At 33.9% G+C, this 25,439-nt stretch overlaps 2 protein-coding genes across 5 annotated transcripts; both read right to left on the minus strand.

The window, feature by feature from the left end:
- LOC142346164 (uncharacterized) lies at positions 1-6,393 on the minus strand. 3 transcript variants are annotated; one of them, XM_075398688.1, is made up of 3 exons: positions 6,251-6,393; positions 4,730-6,035; positions 1-253 (listed from the first exon to the last, which is right to left on the minus strand). In XM_075398688.1, the coding sequence occupies exon 2, from the start codon at positions 6,013-6,015 to the stop codon at positions 4,756-4,758; it is 1,260 nt and encodes a 419-aa protein (XP_075254803.1). In that variant the 5' UTR covers positions 6,016-6,035; positions 6,251-6,393; the 3' UTR covers positions 1-253; positions 4,730-4,755. The 3 variants fall into 3 exon arrangements, with proteins under 3 accessions (XP_075254803.1, XP_075254795.1, XP_075254790.1); XM_075398680.1 differs by adding an exon at positions 614-631 and having other exon boundaries at positions 1-252; positions 4,730-6,393; XM_075398675.1 differs by having other exon boundaries at positions 4,730-6,393.
- Positions 6,394-20,121: 13,728 nt separating this feature from the next.
- LOC142346185 (uncharacterized) lies at positions 20,122-24,704 on the minus strand. Of its 2 annotated transcripts, none has more exons than XM_075398698.1 (2): positions 23,837-24,704; positions 20,122-20,334 (listed from the first exon to the last, which is right to left on the minus strand). In XM_075398698.1, exons 1-2 carry the CDS (start codon positions 24,451-24,453, stop codon positions 20,214-20,216), a joined length of 738 nt encoding a protein of 245 aa, XP_075254813.1. In that variant the 5' UTR covers positions 24,454-24,704; the 3' UTR covers positions 20,122-20,213. The 2 variants fall into 2 exon arrangements, with proteins under 2 accessions (XP_075254813.1, XP_075254822.1); XM_075398707.1 differs by having other exon boundaries at positions 20,122-20,332; positions 23,817-24,700.
- Between the last annotated feature and the right edge of the window lie 735 nt (positions 24,705-25,439).

Here is a 25,439-nt window from a genome sequence, read left to right on the forward strand (position 1 = left end):
TATTAAAGAAAGAAATTTACGTATTATATGCAATTGGTTTCCTTTAATGTTTAAGTGTCATAATTTTTTTAATGTTTCTTTATTTTATTCATATAAGTTGTTTCCACTGTTGGTATAGTTGTGAGCGGTTGGCTTACATAAACGTATCATCAGTTCATATACACCCACTCTACTTCAGTTTTCTTCTTTCATTCATCTCCCTTTGTTTTGCCATAATTAATACCCCAACTCTGCAGCTAATGTCTTCTTTTGCCTGGTGAAATGAAACTTGAAATATCTTGATGATATCTTGAAAAGATTCATGATCACAAAATCTCCTTGTTAAATAAATGCATTTATTTAACAATGAGATGACTGTATCATTCTTACTAATCAGTGCCAGATCATACTAAGAAATTTTGTATGTCCCATAAAGAACTATATATGTTCCCATTGAGCATATCATTCCGGGCTGGCAAGATCCATGCAGGTGCTTTAAGAAAATGGACTTTTCACAATCTTATCAGCACGATATCAAGATTTAGTATGATCACTTGAATTACCAAGATCAAGTTATAGGAATCTCATATTCTGTGAAGATCAAGTCGTTTCAAGTTTCGTCCTCAAATACTTCCCAATGAGTCTTTTTTCACTCCATAAATAGAAGCGAAAGCAGTATTTTGAGAAATTGCAAAATGTTTCAGCAACTGGAATCCTTACAAGTTATGACTTAGGTCATTTGAATTTTGAACTCATTCAGGAACAACCGAAGATTCGAGCAATCACATCAAAATACCTATTGAGATAAATGCATATCAAGCCTATGCTTCAGTCGCAAAATAATAACCAAAAAATGATATCAATCATATCAAAGAAATTTAAGTATGATGTGCAATTTGTGCCTTTTAATGTTTTAGTGTCAAAATTTTTCAGTGCAAAAAGAATAACCCTGCAAACTTTTTTCAGAAAATCTCGTAAGCAGGGAAAAATTATTGAGCAAACCTGAAAAAATACATATATCTTTTCTCCCAATTTTTGATCGCCCAATTAAATAAAACAAATAAACGATTTCAAGTAGTTATCGTAAAACAGTTGTAAATTCGGTTGAGATAAAATAATTGTTGCAATCCTCCAGGAAGAGTTGCTTAAGAACTTTGTACATGCTCTACCTTTTTGTGGAGCCAATTTCGGTAGAAGGTTATTTTTTGTGAATAAAATAGGTGGTACTAATAGAAAGCCCTGAAAAATTGAACTACTCGAGGATATAAAAATAAACTTTTTCAAAATTTTCCACATTTGTTGCCTTTTCAAATTTATTTTAGTTATTTAATTGTATTAGCTTTTTATTTTAGTTTGTGAAGTTTAACGAAAATGTCAATTGAAACATCTGATTTTATTAAAAAAAAAAGAAAAAACCTTCCAGATACAAACTATTGCTTAAAAAACTTGTTTACATTAACTTTGTGATCTACGCTTCGGGAATTAAAAAGAAAGAATTAAAAACTAACAACAAGTGCAATCTTTATCAAGGATATATTGTAGCTCTCTAATTAAGAAACAGAATATCACCAAAGTTTCAGTGATTGCAAAAACTTTAGCAAATATTTTTTATTTTGTTCTTAGTTTTTGTTTATTAAATTTTTTTCAATTACAAGAGATACTCGAATTAATATTTTTGATAATCAGACGAGCTTCGTCCAGTAAAAACGCAAAAGAAATCTGTAGCCTCAATACAGTGTATATCTTAGAAAATTTTGCGCCGCTTTGAAAAATCTATTGCACTAATCTAAAGTTCTCCAAATTTCAATTTATTTTTCAATACTTTAGGTACTTTTTGCCAAAATGGAATGAACCATGAACAACAGTAATTGCCAAATAGTGAATTTTTAGCATCTAACTAAATATCCCAATTTTTTGCAAACTTGATTGTAACTGCAAGAAAGGTACATAGAAGCGCAAAAAATGTGAGATGATGAATTTGTTTACGAGTATTTTACATTAAAAATTTGCAAGAAAATTTTTTACCTATCTTAACTGCAATATAAAAAACCAAGTGACTTAACGACCATTTTTTCTTTCTGAGTGATACCTTTTTGTAGTTTTAATAATTTTTTTACGGTATATGAAAATTTGTTTATTGCAAAACCAGTTTTTATTATTGTTTGCGTTAAATGTTAAACCAAAGATAAACCATTTTTGAAAGTCTTTTTGTCTTATCTTTGAGGCTTGAAATCTCACTATTGAAGAAAATAATCTCATCCGTTTTCTTCTGTTTCAAGACTTCAGAAGAATTAGAATTTTTCTTCATGTTTGAATTTTTCTTCATGAGAATTTTTCATACAATTTGAACAAAGTTAGAAATGTTTCTTCATGAACAAAGAAAGTTAAAACAAATTTGATAGAAAATTTGCTTCCTAGAATGCATGAAATATAGACAAGGCATGTAGTTGTTGGCCTAAATGAAATTTTATTTCAAAAATTATAATTAATGTTCTTTACAAAAATGAAAATTTCGATGTTTATCTGGATGATTGTGGATGATTGTTAAAATATGAAAAAAGATTTTTTTCGAAAGTGATATTGTATTTGGATCCAAAAATGGATGATTGTTAAATAACCAGAAAAGATTTTTTTTCTAAAGTGTTATTAATTTCCTATCTAATACAAAAATCGATTTCTCGACTGCATGATTCAGATGGAGAAAATATTGTCAGCTGAAAATAAAATTTGATTTCAAAAAGTTTTAGACTGCTTTTTTTGAATTCTGGTATCTAATTGTATTACTTGCTGATTTTGTACATCAAGTGGAGATATGATACTAATGCTAAATTTTAAAAAATATATATATTTCAAATTTCGATGTCATTGGTCATTCTGTGCATTGTCAAGCTGAAATTTTGATATGAGAGAAAATCACTTTGACACAAAGATTCTACGTCTGTTGTTATTGAGAATTGATTGAATGTAGACCTTTTATTGACAATAAAATATGACGTAATATGGTTTGGAATCTAATATACGAAGGCCCAATCCTCCATTTTTCACTATATTTTAACATTCATTAATGCTTGCAAAATATTACAAGCCAATAATTCAAATCAATGCCTTTTTCTGTAATCTGAAAAACTGTCAAAACTTTTTTGAGGTAACCTTTCGCAGATTCTCAGAATAGAGAGCATTGGTCAAACTGCCTTTTAGAACATCCGTCTCTATTTGTAGAGAACTTTTGGCCGTACCTCTTCAAAACAAACCGAAGTATTATTCAAACAAACGTTTACTTATTGGGACGGCTACCAATTCTTTTTCGCTATTATGGCAAATAGTACACTGCTTTGATAGATTTCAAATCCGAAGAGACAATATGTGTAACCTCTCAACGCCAACAATTTTATGATGTTTTTTAGCTTAATTCTTTTTTCTCGGCTCCATTGCATAAGTTGAACTTTTCAATGTGTTCAACTAGAAATCGCAAACACTGCTGTTTAAATCAGTGCTTTGCATTGTCTTTTCACTATTCAGCAAAAAATACGCAGGATTTTCAGAAAGCAGAAAATCTACGATTTTTACTTGAAGCTGAAGAACTTTTTCTAGATAATAGCAAAAGGACGAGATTAATCAAATATAATTTCAATTTTTGTTTCTGCCAGCTTCATGAAATTTGGTTTCAAAAGTTTCAGAAAACCGACAGTTATTGTAAATTGTGTGTTTATGGCAAAGAAAAATTTTCCGGTCAGACAAGCAAATTTTTGTGTTATTGGTGAATTTCGATGAGTAGTTTTGAGGTGTGATTTTGTATGAATACCCGGATAAAAGTGTGAATTAAATGATAGAAAAGGGTACAAAAATGAAGGGCCACTAAATTATTTTGAGACAATACTGACATATAAGATTGTAAATTCAATCAAAATCAATATTTTGGGAACATTTTTAAAAAAGCAATCGTGAATAAGCTAATTGAGATCTACAGTTTTTAATGGAATTCCAAAAAGAACTCTCTTGAATAGATAAAATTCAAAAAGTAACCATTTTGTCTACTTAGGTCGAATCGTATTATGCTATCCAAACAGAGCAACTAACTCCCACGCACTTTCTACGGTAAATGACTGAATGTTGAATTGAATTAACCAATAAGAGTTGTGCTCGACCGGAACGAACTTGCAAGAAACTTAGAAGTTAGCCATTTGCCTTGCAAGTTCTTACAAGTTAATCATTCGACTTACAAGTTCTTACAAGTTAACCATTCGGTCTCGGCCCGGGTATGCTCACATCACCAAAGTTGAAGTGCTCAATGTTGATCAGACCAAACCAGACAATAATCAGCCACGATCAGACTTAAACTCGTTTTACACACCTGATTCTTTTAACCTCGTTTTTAAGTTTCTTAACCATCAGACTTTAGGTAATGACTATCAGACGTCCGTGTAATCAAAAACGCACTTTACCCCCCCCCCCCCGTCTGAGCATTTTGAATTGTCTGATCATCATCACACCTCGATCTGGGTATAGCGCATTCCCCACTCGTAGGGAGCATTTTGAATTGTCTGATCATCATCACACCTCGATCTGGGTATAGCGCATTCCCCACTCGTAGGGGAACATGGCAATTGTAAATTCACTATGCATTATTTTGTTTGTTCAATCAAGTGAGAACAAATTGTTTCACCTGGAAATCGAAAGATATCCGGAAAATCGAACTGTAGTAATCACTAAATCTTATATGAAACATTTTGCAATCTTTTAATGGTCTTGCCTGTTTATGGAACAGTTAGCTGTACGTCAACGAAGTTCTGCGGACCTGCGCTGATCTCCACGGTTTTCTCCCTTTTCTCTCGTTGACTTAAGAGTTGAATTATTTTGATGTGCACCCCCATTTCCAGTACCATTTTCAGAGGAACTAGATTGGCCGTTACTAATTGGTTCTTGAGGCGCTGTTGGATAAGGAAGTTTTTGATTTGGGTTCCGACCTGGACCAGTTTGGTAATGCGACTGCATGTTGTGGTCCGTCGGATACGGAGGGTTAGGATTTGCATCAGGATGATAGGGTTCTGCATGTGTTGGGTATGGGTACTGTTGTGGGTACATAGCCTGTTGTTCATGAATTTGGGGTTGATATTGGTATCCCTGATCAGGTTGGTACACATTTTGTTGTTGAAGCTGAGGTTGTTGTTGTTGAACAGGGTAAGATTGTTGTTTCGGGTATGGTTCAGGGTTCGAGATCTCTTCATAAAATTCATCATCAACATCAGCACAACAAGGTCTTTGGTTCCTTTTCACACAAATCAACACAGCAAAAGCCATCGCTAGAGCAATAATCAGTATAGTGACTACGGACCATAACAGAATGATATAAATTATGCTCACATAATTTTGTTTATCGTCCTCCGATTCCCTGCGATTTCTCCAGCCAGGGGGACGAGGGAAATTGGAATTGGGTTGGTGGAAAAAGGGATCATCGAAGGGATCCTTGTTCTGGGGCTTGTTAAAGAACGGATCGTCAAATGGATCTTTCTTCTTGTTAAAGAACGGATCATCAAATGGATCATCATTTGATGGATCATCGCTGGTCTCATACTCGACAGGATCAGAACCAGATTCAAGAACCTCGTCCGATCTGTGTTTCACAAAAATTTGCGTCATTAAACTGGCGGTTATGATCGCAAATATCAATGCTAGCATGTGTATTGCTAAATTGCCTCCGTTCACAGCTGAATTTCGTGGCTTGTATGCTTCTGTGCAGAGTACAATTGCCCACATTAGAAAACATGCCACAAGCCCAATTAATGCCAGTATGTGTAAAGCCAAAGTCGCCCTGAATTCATGCTTATTTACCACCTGCCCGGATTCGTCCTCAAAGTATGTCCCATGCTTTAGTATATCTGGATCATAAGGGTAACAACAAGCCTCATCGAAGCCATTGTTGTATTTTGCAAAAGCTGCACATAAGCAACCCAAAGCTATAAGACAGAAAACTAAACCGACTGCAGCAATCCCACATCCTCTCTTACATCTGGTGTCTTTTGATTTGGGCTGATTCATTCGTTTCCTTTATGAGAAGTCTGGATTTATATATTTTTATGTGTTAGCTTTTTCCCATCATAGAAACTTACAAAATGATAATGGTAATTACAATAATGATAATTATGGTTCAATTAAGGTAATTTTTTGGCGGGGGTCACACCACTAATAGGGGATCTATAATGATAACGAAATGGATACATTTTAGCGTTTTTTTACAGCCTACTCTCTAAATTTTTGAAAACCAAAAATATACAAGGTCTGGTAAATGTTAGCGTCACAATATAATAGAATATTCCAATAGTATGGTGGTCAAGAACTCTCAAGAATAAATTAATTGAGGGTTCTGTTTAGAAATTCTTTTGATTAAGAGCATCAGCGGTTGTCAGTGCAATCCATATTCACAACCGTATTTGTTTGCAACCATTTTAGACAACTTGTGATTAGCTGATCCTCTAATCCTTAACTAAAGGGATCTAATGGTAACTAAGTAAATATTAGAAAACAGTTATGGGGAGCCTAAGACACTTAGAGCTCAAAGCCCAGGGCACGGGTGCCCGAGGCTGATATTTAAGGGTCGAAGAGTTCCTAGAGCTATGTTCTAACTTATTTATACCCCAATTTTGTTTTTTTTTGTCGAGGATATAAACAAGAAATGTTGAAAAAGAGATTCAATCATAATGCATAATCCTCGTTAATGTGCGTTTGTACATGATGTTCAGACCCCAGTTCATCTACATTTTTTACTTAATTGTCGAACAAATGAAGAAATAACAAAAATAGATGTTTGAGTTTTAAAAAACCTTTACACAACCTAACTGCTAATTGAATTACATAATGCCATGCCTCATTACAGCGCTCATGAGATCGGCAAATAACTACGATAAAAAACAACAGCAAAATAAGCAAAAACAATCATTTCACCGCAAAAATTCAATATCTAAATTTAAAAGCACCTAGTAACAACGTCAAAATGCAATCAGGTGAAACCTTAACTAATTATATTAAGTTTTTTCTAACTATGCAGCAGAGGGAAATTTTCTTTTTGATACTAGGTAACAAGCCGACAAAGAGAAGAAAAATGAGGGGAAATTCAAAAATCAATGAAAGTTTTTTTAACCAAATAATTTCAAAAGTCTTAAAATCATTAGCTTATCGCGAATTATTTCTTAATAAATTTACTAAAAATTCAATATGAAAAGAATAGGACCTGTCTTTAGTTAGACTTAGCCAGCGAAACAGACTAAAAATCCAGAAAAACAAAAAAAAATTTCAAATTTTTTGCAAAAACACAAATTATTGAAGCCATTAAAGTCATTAGCTATTATCTGAAAATTGTGTTTTTATTTCAGTTTTTATTTATTCTAATCCACTACTATTTGACTGAAAGAATAAGAGTGTTCATTTGGGCCACATTTGCAAATCATTGGGATCTGTTGTTTACGCGAATGTGCTTAAAGAAAAGAAGAAAATTACAAATACACCACTCACAAAATTTTTATGAAAACGCATACATTAAACAAAATATCAGTTACGACATAATATCATGAGAATTTTTGATTTTTGAAATACGAGGAATGATATGGGCCCTTCCAATGATGAGATGATTTACAGGTTGATGAAAAGAACAACAAAAACTGAAAGAGTATGAAATCATATTATTGAGACTATTTGCTATAAACTGACTGCTTCGGGTAACATCACTCATTCAATTCTCAATTACAAGCCTATGAGAGCAGTCAGCATTTAATGGCTACCTAAACAAAAAAAACAAGCAAAAACAGCAAATTCAAAAAAAAGTTGGGCGAGAAAAGTGTCGAAGTAAAAATGAACTTTTCAGTAAAAGCTTTCTTTTGTCAATAATTATTTTAATAGCAATGAGATTCTTTTTTAAACATTATGACTACCAGCTTTTCCACTTTGAATTATCTTTAACAGTAATTGGAAGCTTCTGTTTTTTAGCAATGTAAATATAAGAAATCAACAAATAGGTACAAATACATTAAATTCACGAAGTTTTTGAGAAAACCCGTAGTATCAACGCAATTAAATTCAATAAAGCTTTCTACGGAACCAATAAATATACTAATTTAAATCTCGATGGGACAAAAAAGATTTTCTTTATTCATAGGTTTTCAAGAGGACATTGCAGCAAAACAGTGACTATGAAAACAACAAAAAATACAGGCAAAAGCCAAAAATTTATTAGAGAAGTGCAAGAAGAATATGCCGAAGCCAATTAAACCATAGCCTTTTCTTTGAAAACTTTGTCTATAATCCATTGAACGTCTTCTTTATCTTTTAACCAAGGGGAACTATCTTTTTTAGGGTAATGTGATAAGATTACAAAAGGAACCAACATTACGATAAAAAAACCCTAAAACTAAAAAAATATATGACAACTCGTGCATTGAAGTCATAAAACCAATAGTTAGGAGAAAAAAATGCTTAGAAGATACATTTGGTTCGAAATAGAGAGAAAATAGCTCCTGTCAATACTGCGACAGACTTACAGTTCACGCAAATATGTGTAAGATTGGTTAATGTTCAAAACATATTTTCGAAAAAGAATTCTTATAGTCTTAAGAGACATTAAATTCGAAAGCTTTTTTTGTAAGTCAATAAATGCGCCCAATCATGCACAGAGGAGGGGAAAAGATTGTTTGTCATGTACAGTTAATCAAGAAGACATCATAAAATGTCTTATGACTATGAAAACAACAATAAGTACAGGCAAAATCCAAAAATTCAACAGAAAAGTGCGAGGAGAAAGTGTCGAAGCCATTCAAACCATTAGTTTCTCTCTGGAAACTTTATCTATGATCCATTGAACGTTTTTCCTTGCCAATGGTAGCTATCAATATTAGGATAATGTGATAAGGTTTCAAAAGGAGCCAATGAAACAAAAATTAAAAAAAAATTGAAATCTTGTGCCTATTGAAGTTATTCAACCAATATTTCTAATTTAAACAAAAATTTAAACGCTAACCAGATTAATTGTGGTTGCAGTAGAAAGAAGGGGGGTCCTTTTAATACTGAGATTGACCTAAAGTTCTCGAAAAAAATTTATGATTGGTTAATGTTAAAAAAAAATTTTCGAAAATATAATTTTAACGTCTCAACAGCCATAAGCTTTTAACTCAAAGCACTATATAGGTTCACTTAATGCTTATTACAAAATCTATTGCGCTCAAGTCTATCCCATATGACACCGAAAAAGTAGCAAAAACCTCAAAATAAGATCAAAATTTCATTAAAACTTACGAAAACTGAGATACGAAGCCAAAAAAAAACATGAGCGATTACTTGAAATTGAATTTTTTGTTCATTTGACTGTAAATGAGAATTATCATTATCAGAACATCGATATGAAATGTGACTGGTCTCTTGGTGACTTAAAAAAACAAAAAATATATGAAAAGTTTTCTAAAAAAACAGCTCTTAATAAAATTCATTTTTTTTGATAGTGAACTTCCCTATGAGACCAGAACTAGTCTTTTCATCGCCTGCCGTCTATTAGGAACATCTTTTTATAATTTTTATCTTAATTTGAAAAAAAATTACACTAAAAGTTAACAAAATCATGCCAAATATCCCATGTTCACACAAAACGTCAATCCTGGATAACTCCTCAAAAAATACGAATTCCAAAAAATGTTTTTAATTTTGAATTCTACAATGGACTAGCTTTTTAATGACACCACTATCATTTTTCTACGATGAATATATCGATCGGCCAAAATTTCTGAACAAAAAAACCCATTTGAGTATATAGTTCCTCCCCCCACAAATGGTGTCGTAACAGAAATCGAAAGAACCTATAATCCTGCTTTTAATTGCTGTTTAAGTTGAATATTTGAGATTGAAACGGTAATTGTATTTGTTTGTAATACTAAAATTAGTTTGCAAATCAACAAAAAAAATTATTGATTTGTAGTTACTGGGCTTTTTGAAATATTTCTCATGAAATTTTTAAGGACGCTTGCTTTAAGGAGTCTAATGAGTCGGCGAGCTTAATATTTTGCTAAATTGTTACCGCACACTAGCTTGTAGTTCTTGTAAAAACATGCGTGAAATGTTGCAAAAAAAAAATTCAAGTTACTTATTAAGAGAAAAACACTCGAAAATAGTGATCTAGCCCATATAAATTGTTGATTTTTATTAGTAGCAAAAGTGGTGACCAAAAAGGAGTAATACGTTATTAGTTCAAGGTTTTGACGAGACAATTTGCAATAGTATAAGTAGTGTTTAATACTTGAATAAATTGATTAGTGTATCCGGCAGAGTTGAGACGACCAGAAGCCGATCAAAACGAAGCGTACCAGTAATCAGTCTATCATTAAATGCTGTTCCCTATCTAGTTTAGACAACTTATCCAATTAGTCAGAACGGCGTGGCTGCTCAAGTTGGCATTTTTGTTTACTAATTTCTAGAAAAAAAGCAAATGAAAAGGTTGTGTTCAACCAAGAGTTTTTCAGATCAAGAAATTCAAGTCAGCATTTAAAACACTGAGTTAATCTCAAAGTCTATTTTCTTTTGAGGAGAAAAACCAAAGGGGATTAAATCACGATCAAGTAAACGATAACAACAAAATGTTTACATCTGAATAAGTACAGAAACTTTTCAGTCTGGTTGCTCAGAAAAAAAAACAATTTTGAGGTTTTTGGCGAAAAACCTATAGTTCTTGACAATTAAGTCTTTACTCCTGATTATGAAAAGAATTTGAAGTAAACTGCAACCAGAGTGCCACTTAAGACTCAAAACTTTTTTTGTTTTATTCTTTTCTTTTAAAAGCACTGTACTATGTCAGAAATGCTACCTTAGGCAGAAAATTTTTCACTTGTTGAGTTGATTGGGAGCATCAAAAACCAATATTTATTGCTTTTTAGATATGCATATGCTAATGAGTTTGATATAAAAAAATAAATAGTTTTGCAAAACATTTTAAAATGTCACGGATAGATCTATTTACCCTCAATTACGCAGAAATTGAAGTACTCATAGTCGAGAAATCTAGTGAAATGTGTTAGTAAGTGGAGCACTTGTATCAAATACTAATATAAATATGAGTGTACGTGTATCAGACAAAATATATCTACATAAGTTGGTAAAACATTTCTGGACCCCAAAAAATGGTAGTTTTGAAGTTGGTTGCAAGTCCAGCACTCTCAAACACTGTTAGAGAGAATTATGTTTGCATTTAACGTACAAGTTGATTAATGTACCAAATAGAATTGAGAAAATGCAAAGCTGGGTTGACACCAATAAAGAGGACATAAAAAGTATTAGACTAGTTGTTAAAAACCATGTGAACCAATGAGCATCCAATGATTGATTACTCAAGCAAACGTTTGTGCATAAAAATCGTGGTAAAAGCAGCAGTTTATAAAAGTTGACATCCTAAGCCGGTGAAACTTTTTGGCCAAAAGAGCATAGAGATCACTACAAATGAATAGTTGAATCGAAATTTTTTTTCAGGGGAGTAGAGCAGGGGAGTAGTTTCGTTCAGCAACTTTAAATCAAACAAAGAGCTGGTAAAAATCAGAAAGTTTTGTCGTACAGACGAAAAATCTGTAGGTTGAGTTGATTTGCGGTGACAATTTATTCAAGTTTACTATTCAAATTTGTTGGTTTATTCGCGGAGAGAATCAACACTTAATTTTGATGCTTGTTGAATAAATATTCTGAATGCAGAATAAATATAGATTTGGCGGAGCGAAAGTTCGTCCTCTTATTGAATGGGTATTTCGCTTAGCGAAAAAGCTTAAATTTTATCTAGTCTAACTTAAGACTTTGGCGGAGCGAAATCTGGTTTAAGAGAGAGACATCTAAATTGAATTCAGAAAATGAGCAGAATGAATCAAAGTAAAGATTAACTAAACCTGATCAACAATTTGTTCATGACACTACATTTCCAATTGCGGCAACTTAAAATCACGAGACAACATGAACAGACAAAGATTTCAGACACAGGATGTAAACAAATTTAAAATTGTGAAAACATAAGATTTGATCTTCAAAACAAGAACTAAATGATGAATGAAATAAATGGTAAATGAAAATGAACTAATTTGATTAAACTAAAATTAACTTGATTTGCTGCACCAAATCATTAGCCCCCAGACTGACATGTACTACTGTACCACATTTCCCCATTGAAGAAAATAAAAGACAAAGTTATTTATCAGAAAATTAATAACATATGTACTGGTTAAATAATTATTACTCTAATGTTTTGAATCAGAAATGTTTCACTTGTTGAATGTCAATAGTTTTGATTAAAATGTTTTAGTCACTATCACTTCCATAGTATCTTTCAGCTTCGCCGACTGTCATCGATGATTCTGGTCCCTCGTAATTGGGCGAAACGTAGTATTGTGTGGGGTAAGATTGTGTAGGTGAGCATGGGCCGACTGTAAAATCAGTTTCGTTTTGTTGAGTTGGGGCAGCGGCCGTCTTTATGGCTGAGATTATCGATTTGTTCTGTATCTGTTGTTGTTTGATGATCTGTCTCCTTTTGTTTCTCGCAAATACACCAGGACTGGATGTTGTAGGGGGACAAGTTTGTACAGATGTGACTGATTCATCTGATTCAATAACCGAGGGCGTTGATTGTTTTCGTTTTAATGGAATTAATGCAGCTGAGGCTTTTGTAGCAGCTTTACGTTTTGGTCTGCTAGGTGGCTCCGCTATTACAATTGAAGACGATGGCATCTACATTGGCACCGCGAAATCGTTTCTTATTTGTGTGGGTTGTTTTGGCGGTGCTGTTGTTATCGATCTTTTTGGTTTAGTGGGCATTCGTACCCGAAGAGCGCGTGTTACATTGGAATGGATTGATGAGACCGTACTGACCTCATCTGCTAATTTCCTGTGCTTGATGCGTTTGCCTCCCTCTAGTTTCTTCCTTAACTCTTTCGCGTGATGGCTGATCAGATCCTCGGTTGTTTTCCCCGTTGCTGTCTTTGGTCGTCGATTTGCGTTTACTTGCAATTCGGTCTGACGTTTGGCTTTTGTGCCGAATTTTGCTAAGTCTGAATTTCTGATGGTTACGTCTCTTTTTCCTGGTTCTTTAATGACTGAGGTGAATGTATCTGTTTTTACCACCGAAGAACCGGGTGCCAACACGTCGTATAACCCATCTAGGCTTTTCATAGATCGTTTCGTGCGCGGTCTCTTTTTAGCGAGTTTTACTTCTAATGAAGCTTCTGTTCGTGGCACTGATTGTCCGACGTCTGGGTGGGGTATCACTCTTGATTCTTTGTTCGGGTCCTCGTTTTTTTCGTTTTGTCGCATCTTTGCTTAAACTGTCTTTGTTCAGCTCAATTTCGGTGTCGCTTCTTCCCTCATTGTCCCAGTTTTCATCAGAAATGAGTTCCTCCCATCTGACAGTCTGCAAATCAATCTTGACACAGGGTTGCATTTTGCGGACTTTGTAATTATGTCCCTGTGCATATATGGCCACCACGCGTGAGTTGCCATATCTGTCATCCCCCATGTTCCAGGATGAGTTGCATGGATAGTGTCGACGTATGCATCTTTGATTGCATGGGAAAGGGCTATCCTGTCGTCGATGCAGACACATCCATTCTTAACATGTAGATTTTTCCAGAATGAATGTATATATGGTGATATCTGCTTGCATCTGTCCTCATTTTCGGTTAGGATGCAATCCCGTATCTCTTTTAGAATCGCATCTTTTGTTGTAAGGTTAGCCATTAGGGAACTGGAAAAGATCTTTGAGAGAGCGAAATTGAAGGAGTCCAAATAGAGATCATCCACTGAAGGCGATGTGACTGTTGTTGTATCAGTAGTAGGGGTGATTGGCGTTGCGGGTACAGCTTTGGCTGATGACGTTCCTGCTTCATCTGCGAATCTGACTCTAGAGGGCGACGATTGTTTAACTTGCATCAAAGTTTCTTCGTCTGAATTCGATTGCGACATCATGTAGACTTTATTGAATTTGTTTGCAATTCGTTAAAAAAAGTTTAATTTGGGTAGCGACTTATTGGTAGAACGATTCAAGGCAAAAAAACGAGTGAGAAATGTTAGCTGTCTCGATTTTGATATTGGAATTTATATTATTTGGTGTTAATTCGTTAATTGAGTTATCATTATTCGTAATTGTAGAATATTCTGGATTTCGCGGTGCGAATTCACTGCATAATTTGTTAGAGGAATTTGGATTATTTGAGGCTCGTTTTGTAAGCGGATTTCGCGCTGCAAAATCGACGTAATTTTCTGCTTTTAATAAGAAGCGTATCGCGCCGCGATTAATTACATCCAATTTTGCTACTAAAAATTGCCCGTCATATGCAGATATATTAACAGCTTTTTGTTGCGGGTCGCGAGAGATATAGTCCACCAATCCTATTTTTGAGCCAGGGAGATGATCAATTGAAAAATCAAATGGTAGTAATCGATCTACCCAACGTGTCAATCTACTATTGTAAGATTTGTTATATCTGTTCTCTCTCATGATTGAGAGAAGAGCCCTATGGTCAGTTATTACAGTAAATGATACTTGTTTTTGTGAATGGCTTTATTTAGGATTTTGGAATCTATTGCTATTTTGATTGACTGATACTTTTTTACTGTAATCAATATTGGAGAGATAAAAAATTGATCAGAACAATTGGTTAGTTTTTCTATATGTCCTTCTTTTAGAAATTTTTCAAGTTCAATTTTCACTTTTGGTTGAAGTTGTATTGGCACTTTTCTTCCTTTTTGATGTGTCACTCAATAATTTTTGTGAAATTTTGAATTAACCGTGTGATGTTTAGATTTTCCGATTCGGGAGATCAAATCTGGGAATTCCTTGGCTAACGATCTTTTTATTTCACAAGTTTGATCTATGTTATTGGCTTCTACATTCGGGCAAAATTTCTGCGATATTATTATGCCTAATTGATCAAAAAGGTCTCTTCCGAGAATTGGTCGGAAACAATCAGCTACGACCGTGATTTTTGCTTTTTGTATTTTCCAATCATTGCATCGAACTGGCGTTTTCACAGTGCCTAGCGTTTTGACAAAATCATTAGAAAAGGACTTTAATTCTAATAGTTTTTTCTCCGACAATACCATTGTGATTGCGGACAGTTATACATTATTTCTTTAGCGAGCGACATATTGATAACAGTGCACCCGCTGCCGGAATCGAGAAGCAAATCACAATCTGTATTTCCAATCGTTATCGAAATATTTTTCAGTGCTACTTGCGTTGAACTAACATTTTCTACTGTCGCAACCTAATTGTCGTCTGAAGAATCATAATCTGAATTAATTTGCTCGTTGTAAATTATATAATTGACGTCTTGATTTTCCTGACTTGAATTTTGATTTGTAGTTTCAGTAGTTTCTACATTGTTAATTCGATTGTTTTGTTGGGTATTTCGTGCATTATTAAGTTTTCTCCGACATACCTTAGCGAAATGGTTGAGCAAACCACAGTGATTACATTTCTTACCCATAGCAGGGCAAACCTGGCGTTGCGTTGTTGTCCAAGCTCGACCACAACCACGACATTGTCCAACTGATGCACGGTTTACTACTGTTCTACTTGATTGATTTCCACGCACATCCGCGCCACGAAATCAATTGAATGATTGTATTGCGTTCACTCTACTATTAGTTGCACCGTTATTAGGTGATATTCTCTGCTGATTCTGATGGCCCATTTCCATATTGACTGCAATGCTGAGTGCTCTTTCTGGTTCAACTGTATCTCGGAGAAGTTCCCGTTTAATATCATCATCCAACGTGATGAAGAAATCCCTGATGATTACCTCCTCACGATTTTCAAAATCGCAATTTTCAGCCAATTCTTTCAAAATGCTGATGAATTGTTCTACTGTTTCACCCTTTTTCTGCTTTCGAGAAAATAACACATATCGATCGAATGTGATATTTCGTGGGCGGATGAAAGCTATCTCCATCATCTCCCAAAGTTTGAGGGTAGTCAGGTCATAAATATTATCATGAGAAAATTTTTGTGTTAACAAACGTCTTCCCTCCGTACCAATGCTTAGGTACAGAAGAGATACACATTTTTGATCGCAAAGATTCCATGGCCGCTCCCCGCATAGTACTCCCGCTTTTGTTATCTTATGACGTTTTAAGTCCCATTGCAACTTCAATTGACTGTTTCGTATCTGACGGTCTCTCTCCGTTTTGTGGGTTGCATCTTCAATTGGCATCTCGTACTTTGGTTCCGCTGGCAGTCGAACCGTCGTTGGTTTCGGTTGTAGCAGCGTGTCCAATGTGATATTCTCACGTGCGAGGATCGCAAGTTTGACTTGGATTCGCCATCTTTCCAATCTGATTGGTGGGTCCGACGTTGGACGTTCCCAAAATGGCTCTATCGACAATGGTGTTTTTCGAGATTCTCGAGCCGACTGCGCCATGTCGTACAGACTAACAATCTGTAGGTTGAGTTGATTTGCGGTTTCAATTTATTCAAGTTTACTATTCAAATTTGTTGGTTTATTCGCAGTAAACGTTGTTGTTTAGGGGGGCACAGGCCAGCAATGCAAGAGCCATTGAAAATGAAACTGTGTATAATATAAATGCAAACCAGAAAATTATCGCATATCCAAAACTCAACCGAACTATTTTCTATTCTTACTTTATAATGGGACATTTTTAAATAGAGTGTTTCTTTTTCCATGCATTAGAAGCCAATTGGGAGTTTTAATTATTGAACATTTTAAACCTCATGTTTTGCTATTTGCTGACAATATATCGGTAAAATTTTATTAGGCAAAACTTTGTTTCTATAACTCAATTATATATATATATATATATATATATATATATATATATGTATATATATATATAAACATATATATATATATATATATATATATATATAAATATATATACACAAATATATATATATATATATATATATATATATATATATATATAAATATAAATATATATACATGCATATGTATAGAAATATGTTTATATATATATATATATATATATATATATATATAAATATATAAAAATATATACCTTTTTACATACACACACACACACACATATATATATATATATATATATATATATATATATATATATATATATATATTAAATATTTATATATATATATATATATATATATAAAGAATTGTATATATATGTTTTAATTTATATATATTAAAAACTGATTTAAACTTTCTCCCTCTGATTTAACTGACTCAAATCACTGATTATTTGATTAGGTTTTGGATCAGCTTTTGTTTAGGTAACAACTTGGCCTGCCTTTTTTGTTCATTGTTTTTTTTACTTATAAAATCAACTGACTTGCCCTCTAGTTATATGATTTCATCAGTTTTTGAAATTTAGTTTTTTTTTGTTTGAAAAGTGCTTAAAAATAACAACAAATTAAAAGAAACTCACGTATCTGCACTTTTGACAAGAACCTTATTATTTCTGTGACTGTTGCATTTCGTGTTGCGTGGCTTCTTCGCTCATATGCTGTTTCTGTTTCCAGAATTTTTTGAACCTTTTCTGGTTCTGAATTATATTTTAATATCAAATGTAAATACATATTTTTTACAAAGAAACTTTTGACTGTTGTTTTGTTAATTGTCTTGAGACTGTTGTTTGTGCTAATATGGCCTTTCTTTTTAATTTAAAAATTATGAGCTAACAATTTTGAGTTGAAGACATTATATTCTGTTGTCATAAGAGACGCAGGAATTGAACGTTGAGAGACGGTTGTTCTGCAGTTTAAAATGCGTCCTTCTGTTTTTTTTTTTAATTTTGAGACGGATTGCCAACTGTAATCAATGTGGACAATGAAACTGCTCGCCACAACACAACTATGATAAACAAAAACGAAAAAATAAGCGCATGAGTATAACGAAGATTTGATTCAATAGCATAATTGTACAGTATAAATCGACTCTTTATCTTAAACTGACTGGGATTTTTAAATAGGGTATGACCAATATGACAAAGGAAAAATGACCTTCGGTCACAGCAGAGCAATTATGACTAGAAAAAATGAAGATATCATTTGTTATCGTAAGGAAGATTTGATTCGCTAACTTTGATTCAATTGCTCTCTTATTCCTTATGTGATCACTGGGCCTCGGCAATAACAACGCAACCAAATTTAAAATATTTCTGATTGTATTTCAGCGCTTGTCACACTTTGTTTTTTTTGTTAGTTATTCTGATATGTTACTATTAGGATATCGTTTTATACCAGGTGGATAGCCTATAAGATCTTATAAGTTTCTTACAGAAAGATGGCCAAACTCTAAGATGGCCTAACTAAGAGGTTACAAGTTGGAGGTTAAACTTGTAAGAAATTGTAAATAAATGCACAACTTGTAAGAACGTAAAATCTTGCACGCTCGATGGTTAACTTGTAAGGTAATTTCAACCCGTACCTTTCATTCAATGAGCATCAAAACTGAATCAAAATACTATCAGAATATATTATCATTCAATACTGATTCAGAAAGTTTTCACAATAGTTTCTGTATTGATTCTGAACCCTCCCTGAATCAGAGCAAAATTCAGAATCTATGTCCTCTGAATTCCTCTGAATCAGAATGAAAATCATTGCAAACAGATACAAAAAAATCTCATTGGTTATTTAACCGTTATTTAAACGCTTTTTGCAAATGACCACTTTTGAACATATTTAAATTCAGAAGACTTGTAGCGCATTGAACTCAAGGTTGGAAGAACTGCAATGGACATAAATGTTGCTCAGGACGACGTTACATGATCTTCTGGAGCTTTTTCTGAGCACCTTTGGAGAACTGAGTCAATAATCGGATACAAAAAAATGTTGTTCATTTCAAACTTATTTTCAATATCCCGGGAAGTACTTTACAAAATCTAAGAGCCGTACCCGCTTACAGTTTATTTCAGTAAATCCGCCATTGCCGGTCCCCAGCCCGCAGAGAGAATGGAAGAGGGTTAAAACCACACAGAGCATGCTGGAAAATCTCAACAATTCAACTTTGAGATAGTTGACTTGACTTGAGAAAGTTTCCGAAAACATATTATAAAATATTCTTGAATTTCTACAGGTATTGTATGAATTCATGTTTTTAAGGACATCGGCGAAAAAGCAATGGTAATACCTAACTTTACTCACGAACATAGTTAAGATTTTAACCTAATTCAGACAAAAATCAAAGTCTGATTCAGAGTCTGATTCAGAGTCTGAATCGGAGTCTGATTCAGAATAATTCAGAGTCTGAATCAGAGTTTGAATTTCAGAGAGCAAAATGTGGCATGAACAGACTCTCAATCAGTACAGAACTGTTTCTGAAAAACCTCCTGATTCAGTACTGAATTACTCTGAAAGATAGGTACGGGAAATTTGTTTTGGTCAAGCTTCGCTCCAATTACTTCTTTCTAGAGCACACTTTCATTATTCAAATCCAAATGTAAGCAAGAAACAGTTGCGTCCAAACAGTTGCGAGCAAGAAACAGGGGCAATCATTTATTACAATTTTTTAAAGCAAAAATCGAAATTCAAAATTACCTTTTTAATTTTCTTCAGCTAAGTTAACTGCATTCACTGTTTGTTATTAGCGTAAGAACAACTAAGTGACAAAACATTAGAGAATACTTTTTCAGTTTCACTTTTAATTTGATTGTCATTCACATTTTTTCAACATGTACCAATTTCCAGGTTCAATAGTTAAATTTTTTACCACAATTAGCAGATTTAATTATCATTTTTGCTTTTTCACCTGTGGATTCTTGTTGCCTTTAAAAATATGGCGTTGCGTTTCTGTTATTTCGTAAGGACGTTTTTTCCGCAGCAAAATTGTGTTTTCAACCAGAAATTTGCCGACTTTGAAAAGAGAAACGCTTATGGGATGAGAGGAAATCTTGTTTGTTTCTTGTAAATCAAATGGTAAACTTATCAGAAATTATTAGTCGGATGGTTAACTTGTGAGAAATTATAAGGCGATGCATCTTCTTGTAAGAAACTTGCAAGTTCTTACAATTAACCATACATACTTGATCTGGGTAGTATTAGTTATGTAACTTCCAACAAGTCACCTCGGTAACGTTTCTAGAGATGCTCTTAATAAAGTCCCACTCAAATCGTCCAACAACTACTGTGAATTCTGAACACGAACATCAGATGCCGAATGTTCAATTGAATAAATTTACTTGACTTGGTTTCTAACATAGACCTTGTTCCTATAGCTATATTGTCAATTCGTTCACACCTACTCATCGTGTGGCATGCTGACGCGTCTGTGACTCCTACTCGAACTCACTCTAGTCCGCACTCTGTGTCTCGACCCATCTGCTTTTGTAGCTACTTGGTCCTCGGCTTTATCCAAATCTCTTATGGCAAGGGAAAGTTGAGCCAAGACTTAATTTTGTTGCGTTTTGTTGTCATTTGTTGTAGTTTTATGTGAAGTTTGTCAAAATTTAAATCGCAAAATTTGAAGCCTATGCTCCAGAAATTTTGCAGGTAAATTGATTACAAAATGCAGGTAAAATACCTATCATATATAGTTGTTTTGTGAGCCCATATAATTTTATCTGAGGATTGACTATAACGCTCATTGAGAGATTTTTTTGATGAGCTAGTTTTCACCGATCGCTTTTTTTCTGACGTCAGACAAAATGCTTTTGAAAGACAGCCACGGCAATTTTATTCAACGGCAGTAATCTCGATAAATTTTGTTTATTCTAAACGAGGGCAACCAATCTTTGAAACCGAAAATCGAATACGATAGCTGTTTGAAAACCAATTCAATTATTATGATGTGGTTTTCTTTGACGAATTTGGCTTCTTTTTTGAATTCTAGGAAAAATAGCGGACGTGTTAATAAAACGTGTAATTTTGCTTTACCAGGTATTACAGGTGTTATTTTGAGATAAACAACTTCTTTAAGTTTAAAAAGAAAAATATTAGTTATAAATTGTCGGAAAACAGTTAAGATATAACTGAATTGAGTAAATTTAAAACTCTAAAGGCTGTATTAACAAGGAATAACACTTTTTTAACAGTTCGCAACGATTTTTCTACAAGACAAAACCGACAAAAATTGTGCTCGAAAACAGCTCAATTATTTTTTGCTTTCCTTCACAAAATATTAAATTTCGTTGGTCATTTTTTGCCTTTTGTTTCTATTTACAATAAAAAAACCGTGTCGTTGTAAATCTACCTAGAAAAAAGATTTTAAAAATATCTGGTAAGATTACATAACTCAAAGCGTAGATCAACTTAATAGTTGTTGCTTTCATTGCAATTTGGTATCAAGAAACTCAGATTTAATTTCAACTACGATACAAAGCCAAATTTTTTTTTTCTAGAAAAAAGGAAATGGTATTACAAACACACTTGGAGATATTGATTAGCTCTTACTGCAAACGCTGGGAAAAAAATTAACTGCAGGAGGATATAACTTCCGCACAATTTTTTTCCGCACAAATATAATTTCCGCACAAAAACTAAGTTGCATATTCTGTTCATTTTCTACTCAAGTACCTGTTGAGCTTGTATATTAGCGATCTGTTTTCAGCTAAATGAAGAAATAAAGGAGTTCTTAATTGTTGACTAAAATTAATGCCAGCTTCAAGTACAGAGTTGAAGGACTTTAAAAATCATCCATAATTTTCTGCAGAAGTAAAACATTTTGAATTTCTCAACATTGAATTTCTAGATTTCATTTAAATTGTATATGGATTGTTATTTTTTCATTTTTTTGTTATGACTGAACCAAAAATGATAAATTTTGTGCTTCATGAAGTGTTTTTAAAACAAACAACAGAGCATATTATTTCAATTTTTTCTCCAACTCAGCTCAAAACATAACTCAACAGTTTTTAGATTATTTTTAAATGGTTCTCTGCACAGGTCTCTGCTGACTGTATCAGAAGTAAAACACCTCCTTCATAGAATTTAGCTTTTTGCATCCATTTAAAACTTAACATGTAACCGTTCATGGAGACCTCTCTGTCGATTTACGTTTAGAGTACGTGAGCACGAAAATCACTTCTCCCTACTAAAAAACTATTAATACATGATTGAGCCGCAATACTGGAAAGAGACTTTAAGGAACATCGACTCCTTTCGAAAATAGTTTCTGATAGTGCCCTTGTACGCTGCAATCGATGGCTTATTCGTCTCAATCGATTATTTGCAATGAATCGAGGATAGAGCACCAAAGGAAGTGTAAGAATGTTAATCCCTTCAATATTTGGTACCGAGATTGGATGGCAGGTAAGCTATCAAAACACATATATTCGCAAGAAGAGCAGATTCTCAGTCAATTCTCGGCAGTGGCCCCACTGCAATACTGACCTCTATTTAAAAGCCCATGTAGCTTTGAGACCTGGAAAAAGCCCATTGTTTGAGACCTTAAAGCCCATTGTTTGAGACCTGGATTTTCTGGAATACTTCTATGTTTTTTGTATTCTTTACATCTTCATCTACTTTTTCCCCCATTTTTATCTCTCTTTTCTTTCCGTTGTTTTGTTACTAGCCCTTTTACTCGTTTTCATTCTCTTTTTCCTGTTGTCGGGATTTATAGTCGAGAAGGATTCATCAAAACTTTGCATCTAGTAGCTTACAGAAGCTAAATAGGATAAAAGTAAGCTGGTAAAACCGATCCAAAAGTACAAGTGAAGTGATTATCACAAATATTTTTTAAACACCAAACTGACGCAAATGCGATACAGTTCTCTCCAGTTAGGACCCAAACACTCACTAATACAATACAGTGGGAGACAATTGGCGTGAAAAGGACGTTATTGGCCAGAAAGATCTGTATCTGGCAAGTTTGCTGATTCCGCTGAAAAGAAGTTGATTGCATACTGACAACAAGCGGTAACCCTTTATTCGATGGAAATCACAGTATCGTTATATTTTCAGCTGCAATTAACAATACGATTAAGATCTCAAACCCAGAGTTAAGCAGCAGAGGAAAATCTAATGTGATAATTCTCCAACAATCATAGACTGAGACGACAATATTCTTATTTTTAAATTGAGTTTGACACTCTTTTCTGGATGGTCATTTGTTCAGTCTACATATGTTGTAAACTATGTGTATATCTTTGAGTACGGCGCTTAATATATCTTTTGCCGTCGTAATTGAAGTTCTTATTCAGTCTTTTTTTCTATCAGTCAGGTTTAGGTAAGTATACTTCGCCCGCAGAGAAAGGTAACTCTTAGCCCTACAATCATTATAGCTTTATAAAGAGCCCAAATAGGGTCCACCTTAAATTTTACAAAAATATTTCATTTCTCCCGGTTTTTTGAAACTTATCAGCAATCAGGAGGTCAGAGATTCGAACCCGTGTACAAAAGATTTTTTTGTAAAATTTCTGCTGAATGCGGCGACAATAAAAAAATTCGCCGCTAAAAACCACAATTCTCACAAAAGCTCACCGTTAAGAACCGGAAATCTCGCAAAATTTATCTCTTTCACTGCTTTAATCGCTGCTAAAAGATACGGGTGCTTCGCGATGAAATTTTTTTTACCATTATTCACCGCAGTTCGTACAATACTGTTTTGACAAAACCTCGGCCCTAGCAATAACACATGAGAACTATTTCATACAGAATCCATATCCGAAAATTGTATTTCCACAGCTAGATTGTAAATGAGTTTAAATTCAGCACAGAAGTTCACTGTGGCATAATTTCTCGTTTAAATTTTTTTTCACAGGGAACACAATCATAACATTTTTGCCAAATCAGAGACAGTTTCTTTCTTTATTCAATAAATATTACTCCTCTTAATGACAAATAAAATAAACGCTGACTCCATCATTTTGGATACCCCGGCAACATAGAACTCGGCTCAACCTACTCGTGCCCTAGATTATTTACACTTGTGTCTTTTCCTGAAAAGAAACATCTCTCGTTGCATCATATGTTATTGACCTTGAAGAACCCTCTTTCTTTGACCTTCTAGTTTTTGCTCTTGAAGATCTGCGTTCCCTCACGTACTCGTCGCCGTCAATTACAACGACAGTTGGTTCTGATGCTTCTGACTTTTGTTTAGTTTGTTCATTTTTATCTCTATCAGAAGTGATCTTACTAGGGTCCGGATTTGCAGCGTAACCAATGGACGAATGTTGTTGTTGTTGTTGTTGTTGTTGTTGTTGTTGTTGTTGCTGCTGCTGCTGTTGATGATGATAGAGTGGTTGTTGATTCATCTGTGGCTGTTGATAACACTGGTTCCGGAAATAGTCCTGATGGTAGGGATATTGCTGAGAATTAGGGTATCCCTGCTGACTAGGATAAGTAGCTTGTTGCGTTGCAGGAGCTACTACAATTACAGTGTCTGACGCTTTCTCGTCTCCCCCGCAGTAAACGTTGTCATTTAGGGGGGCACATGCCAGCAATGCAAGAGCCATTGAAAATGAAACTGTGTATAATATAAATGCAAACCAGAAAATTATCGCATATCCAACGCTTACTGCAGACCCTGTTAGTTCATTCATGTCATAATCGTTATCCCGACGTTCATAACGATTGGTCACATTAAACGTCTTATTTTTTTGAAGAAATTCTTGACCTTCTTGTTTTTCACTGGAACTTTGATACTGTAATAGCCCCAGTGAAACGAAGCTTGACGCCCACTGGCGCACACATTGTCAAGTATTTTTATATATAAAATCAAAATATTGATAAAATTGTAAGCATGATCTCACCATGAATATTATTTAGAAAACGTACTCTAATAGACAAAAGCAAACGCACAAAAGGCTTTTTTATAGGTAAATTGCTTGTTTTGGAAGTCAAAATTTAGTCAGCATAGCTTTGAGTGTTCATTATATGCACAGTTTACTAATTTTCAAAATTGTGGTAGCATTCCCTAGTTTTACTATTTAAAAACTTTTTTGACGCAAAGTTTCTGCAACTTCTAAGCATGCTTCGAAAATTAAATTTCGAAATCAAACTTCCAGATCTAAATACTGATCAAACCGAGCCATTAAATTAAGATAATGCGCAATAACTACGCAATAGTAACTTAACAGATACTCCAATTTAAAATTGACACTCGTTGACAAATAAAATAGACAAAATGCAATTTTACATGGTAAAATACCTGTTTTTGAAGTCAGTCTTAGTGAATTTAGTCAGCATAATGTTGGTGGTTTTTATCTACTTTTATATCAATTGATACATTTTTATTAGAAGTGTAGACTTTTATTACGAAAACTTGGATGGGTTCGTTAATTTACATTGAGGTATCTGTAAGTTAAAGTTGGGTATCATCTCAATTGGATGGGTAGGCTAAATCCCTAGTAAAGGGGATCAGCGTTGTAAAAACTGTTTTTGAAGTTTGATTAGATGTTGGAGAAGTATTGCGTCAAAAAATGTTTGCATAGTAAAATAACGGCGGCATGCCGTTAAAGGGTGCCAATTTATTATTGACGTCTATTATAAAATATACAATTTCCTTGTGAATATCCCGCTATTTATA

The sequence above is a fragment of the Convolutriloba macropyga genome, chromosome 1 (assembly GCF_964194025.1).
Source record: "Convolutriloba macropyga chromosome 1, txConMacr16.3, whole genome shotgun sequence".
Lineage (NCBI taxonomy): Eukaryota > Metazoa > Xenacoelomorpha > Acoela > Convolutidae > Convolutriloba > Convolutriloba macropyga.

Coding starts and splice junctions, on each gene's coding strand:
- LOC142346164 (XM_075398688.1), bottom strand. CDS start 6,015: ATGAATCAGCCCAAATCAAAAGACACCAGATGTAAGAGAGGATGTGGG.
- LOC142346185 (XM_075398698.1), bottom strand. CDS start 24,453: ATGAATGAACTAACAGGGTCTGCAGTAAGCGTTGGATATGCGATAATT. Junction 20,335..23,836: donor TTTCAGGAAAAGACACAAGT/GTAAATAATCTA, acceptor CCTTGCCATAAG/AGATTTGGATAAAGCCGAGG.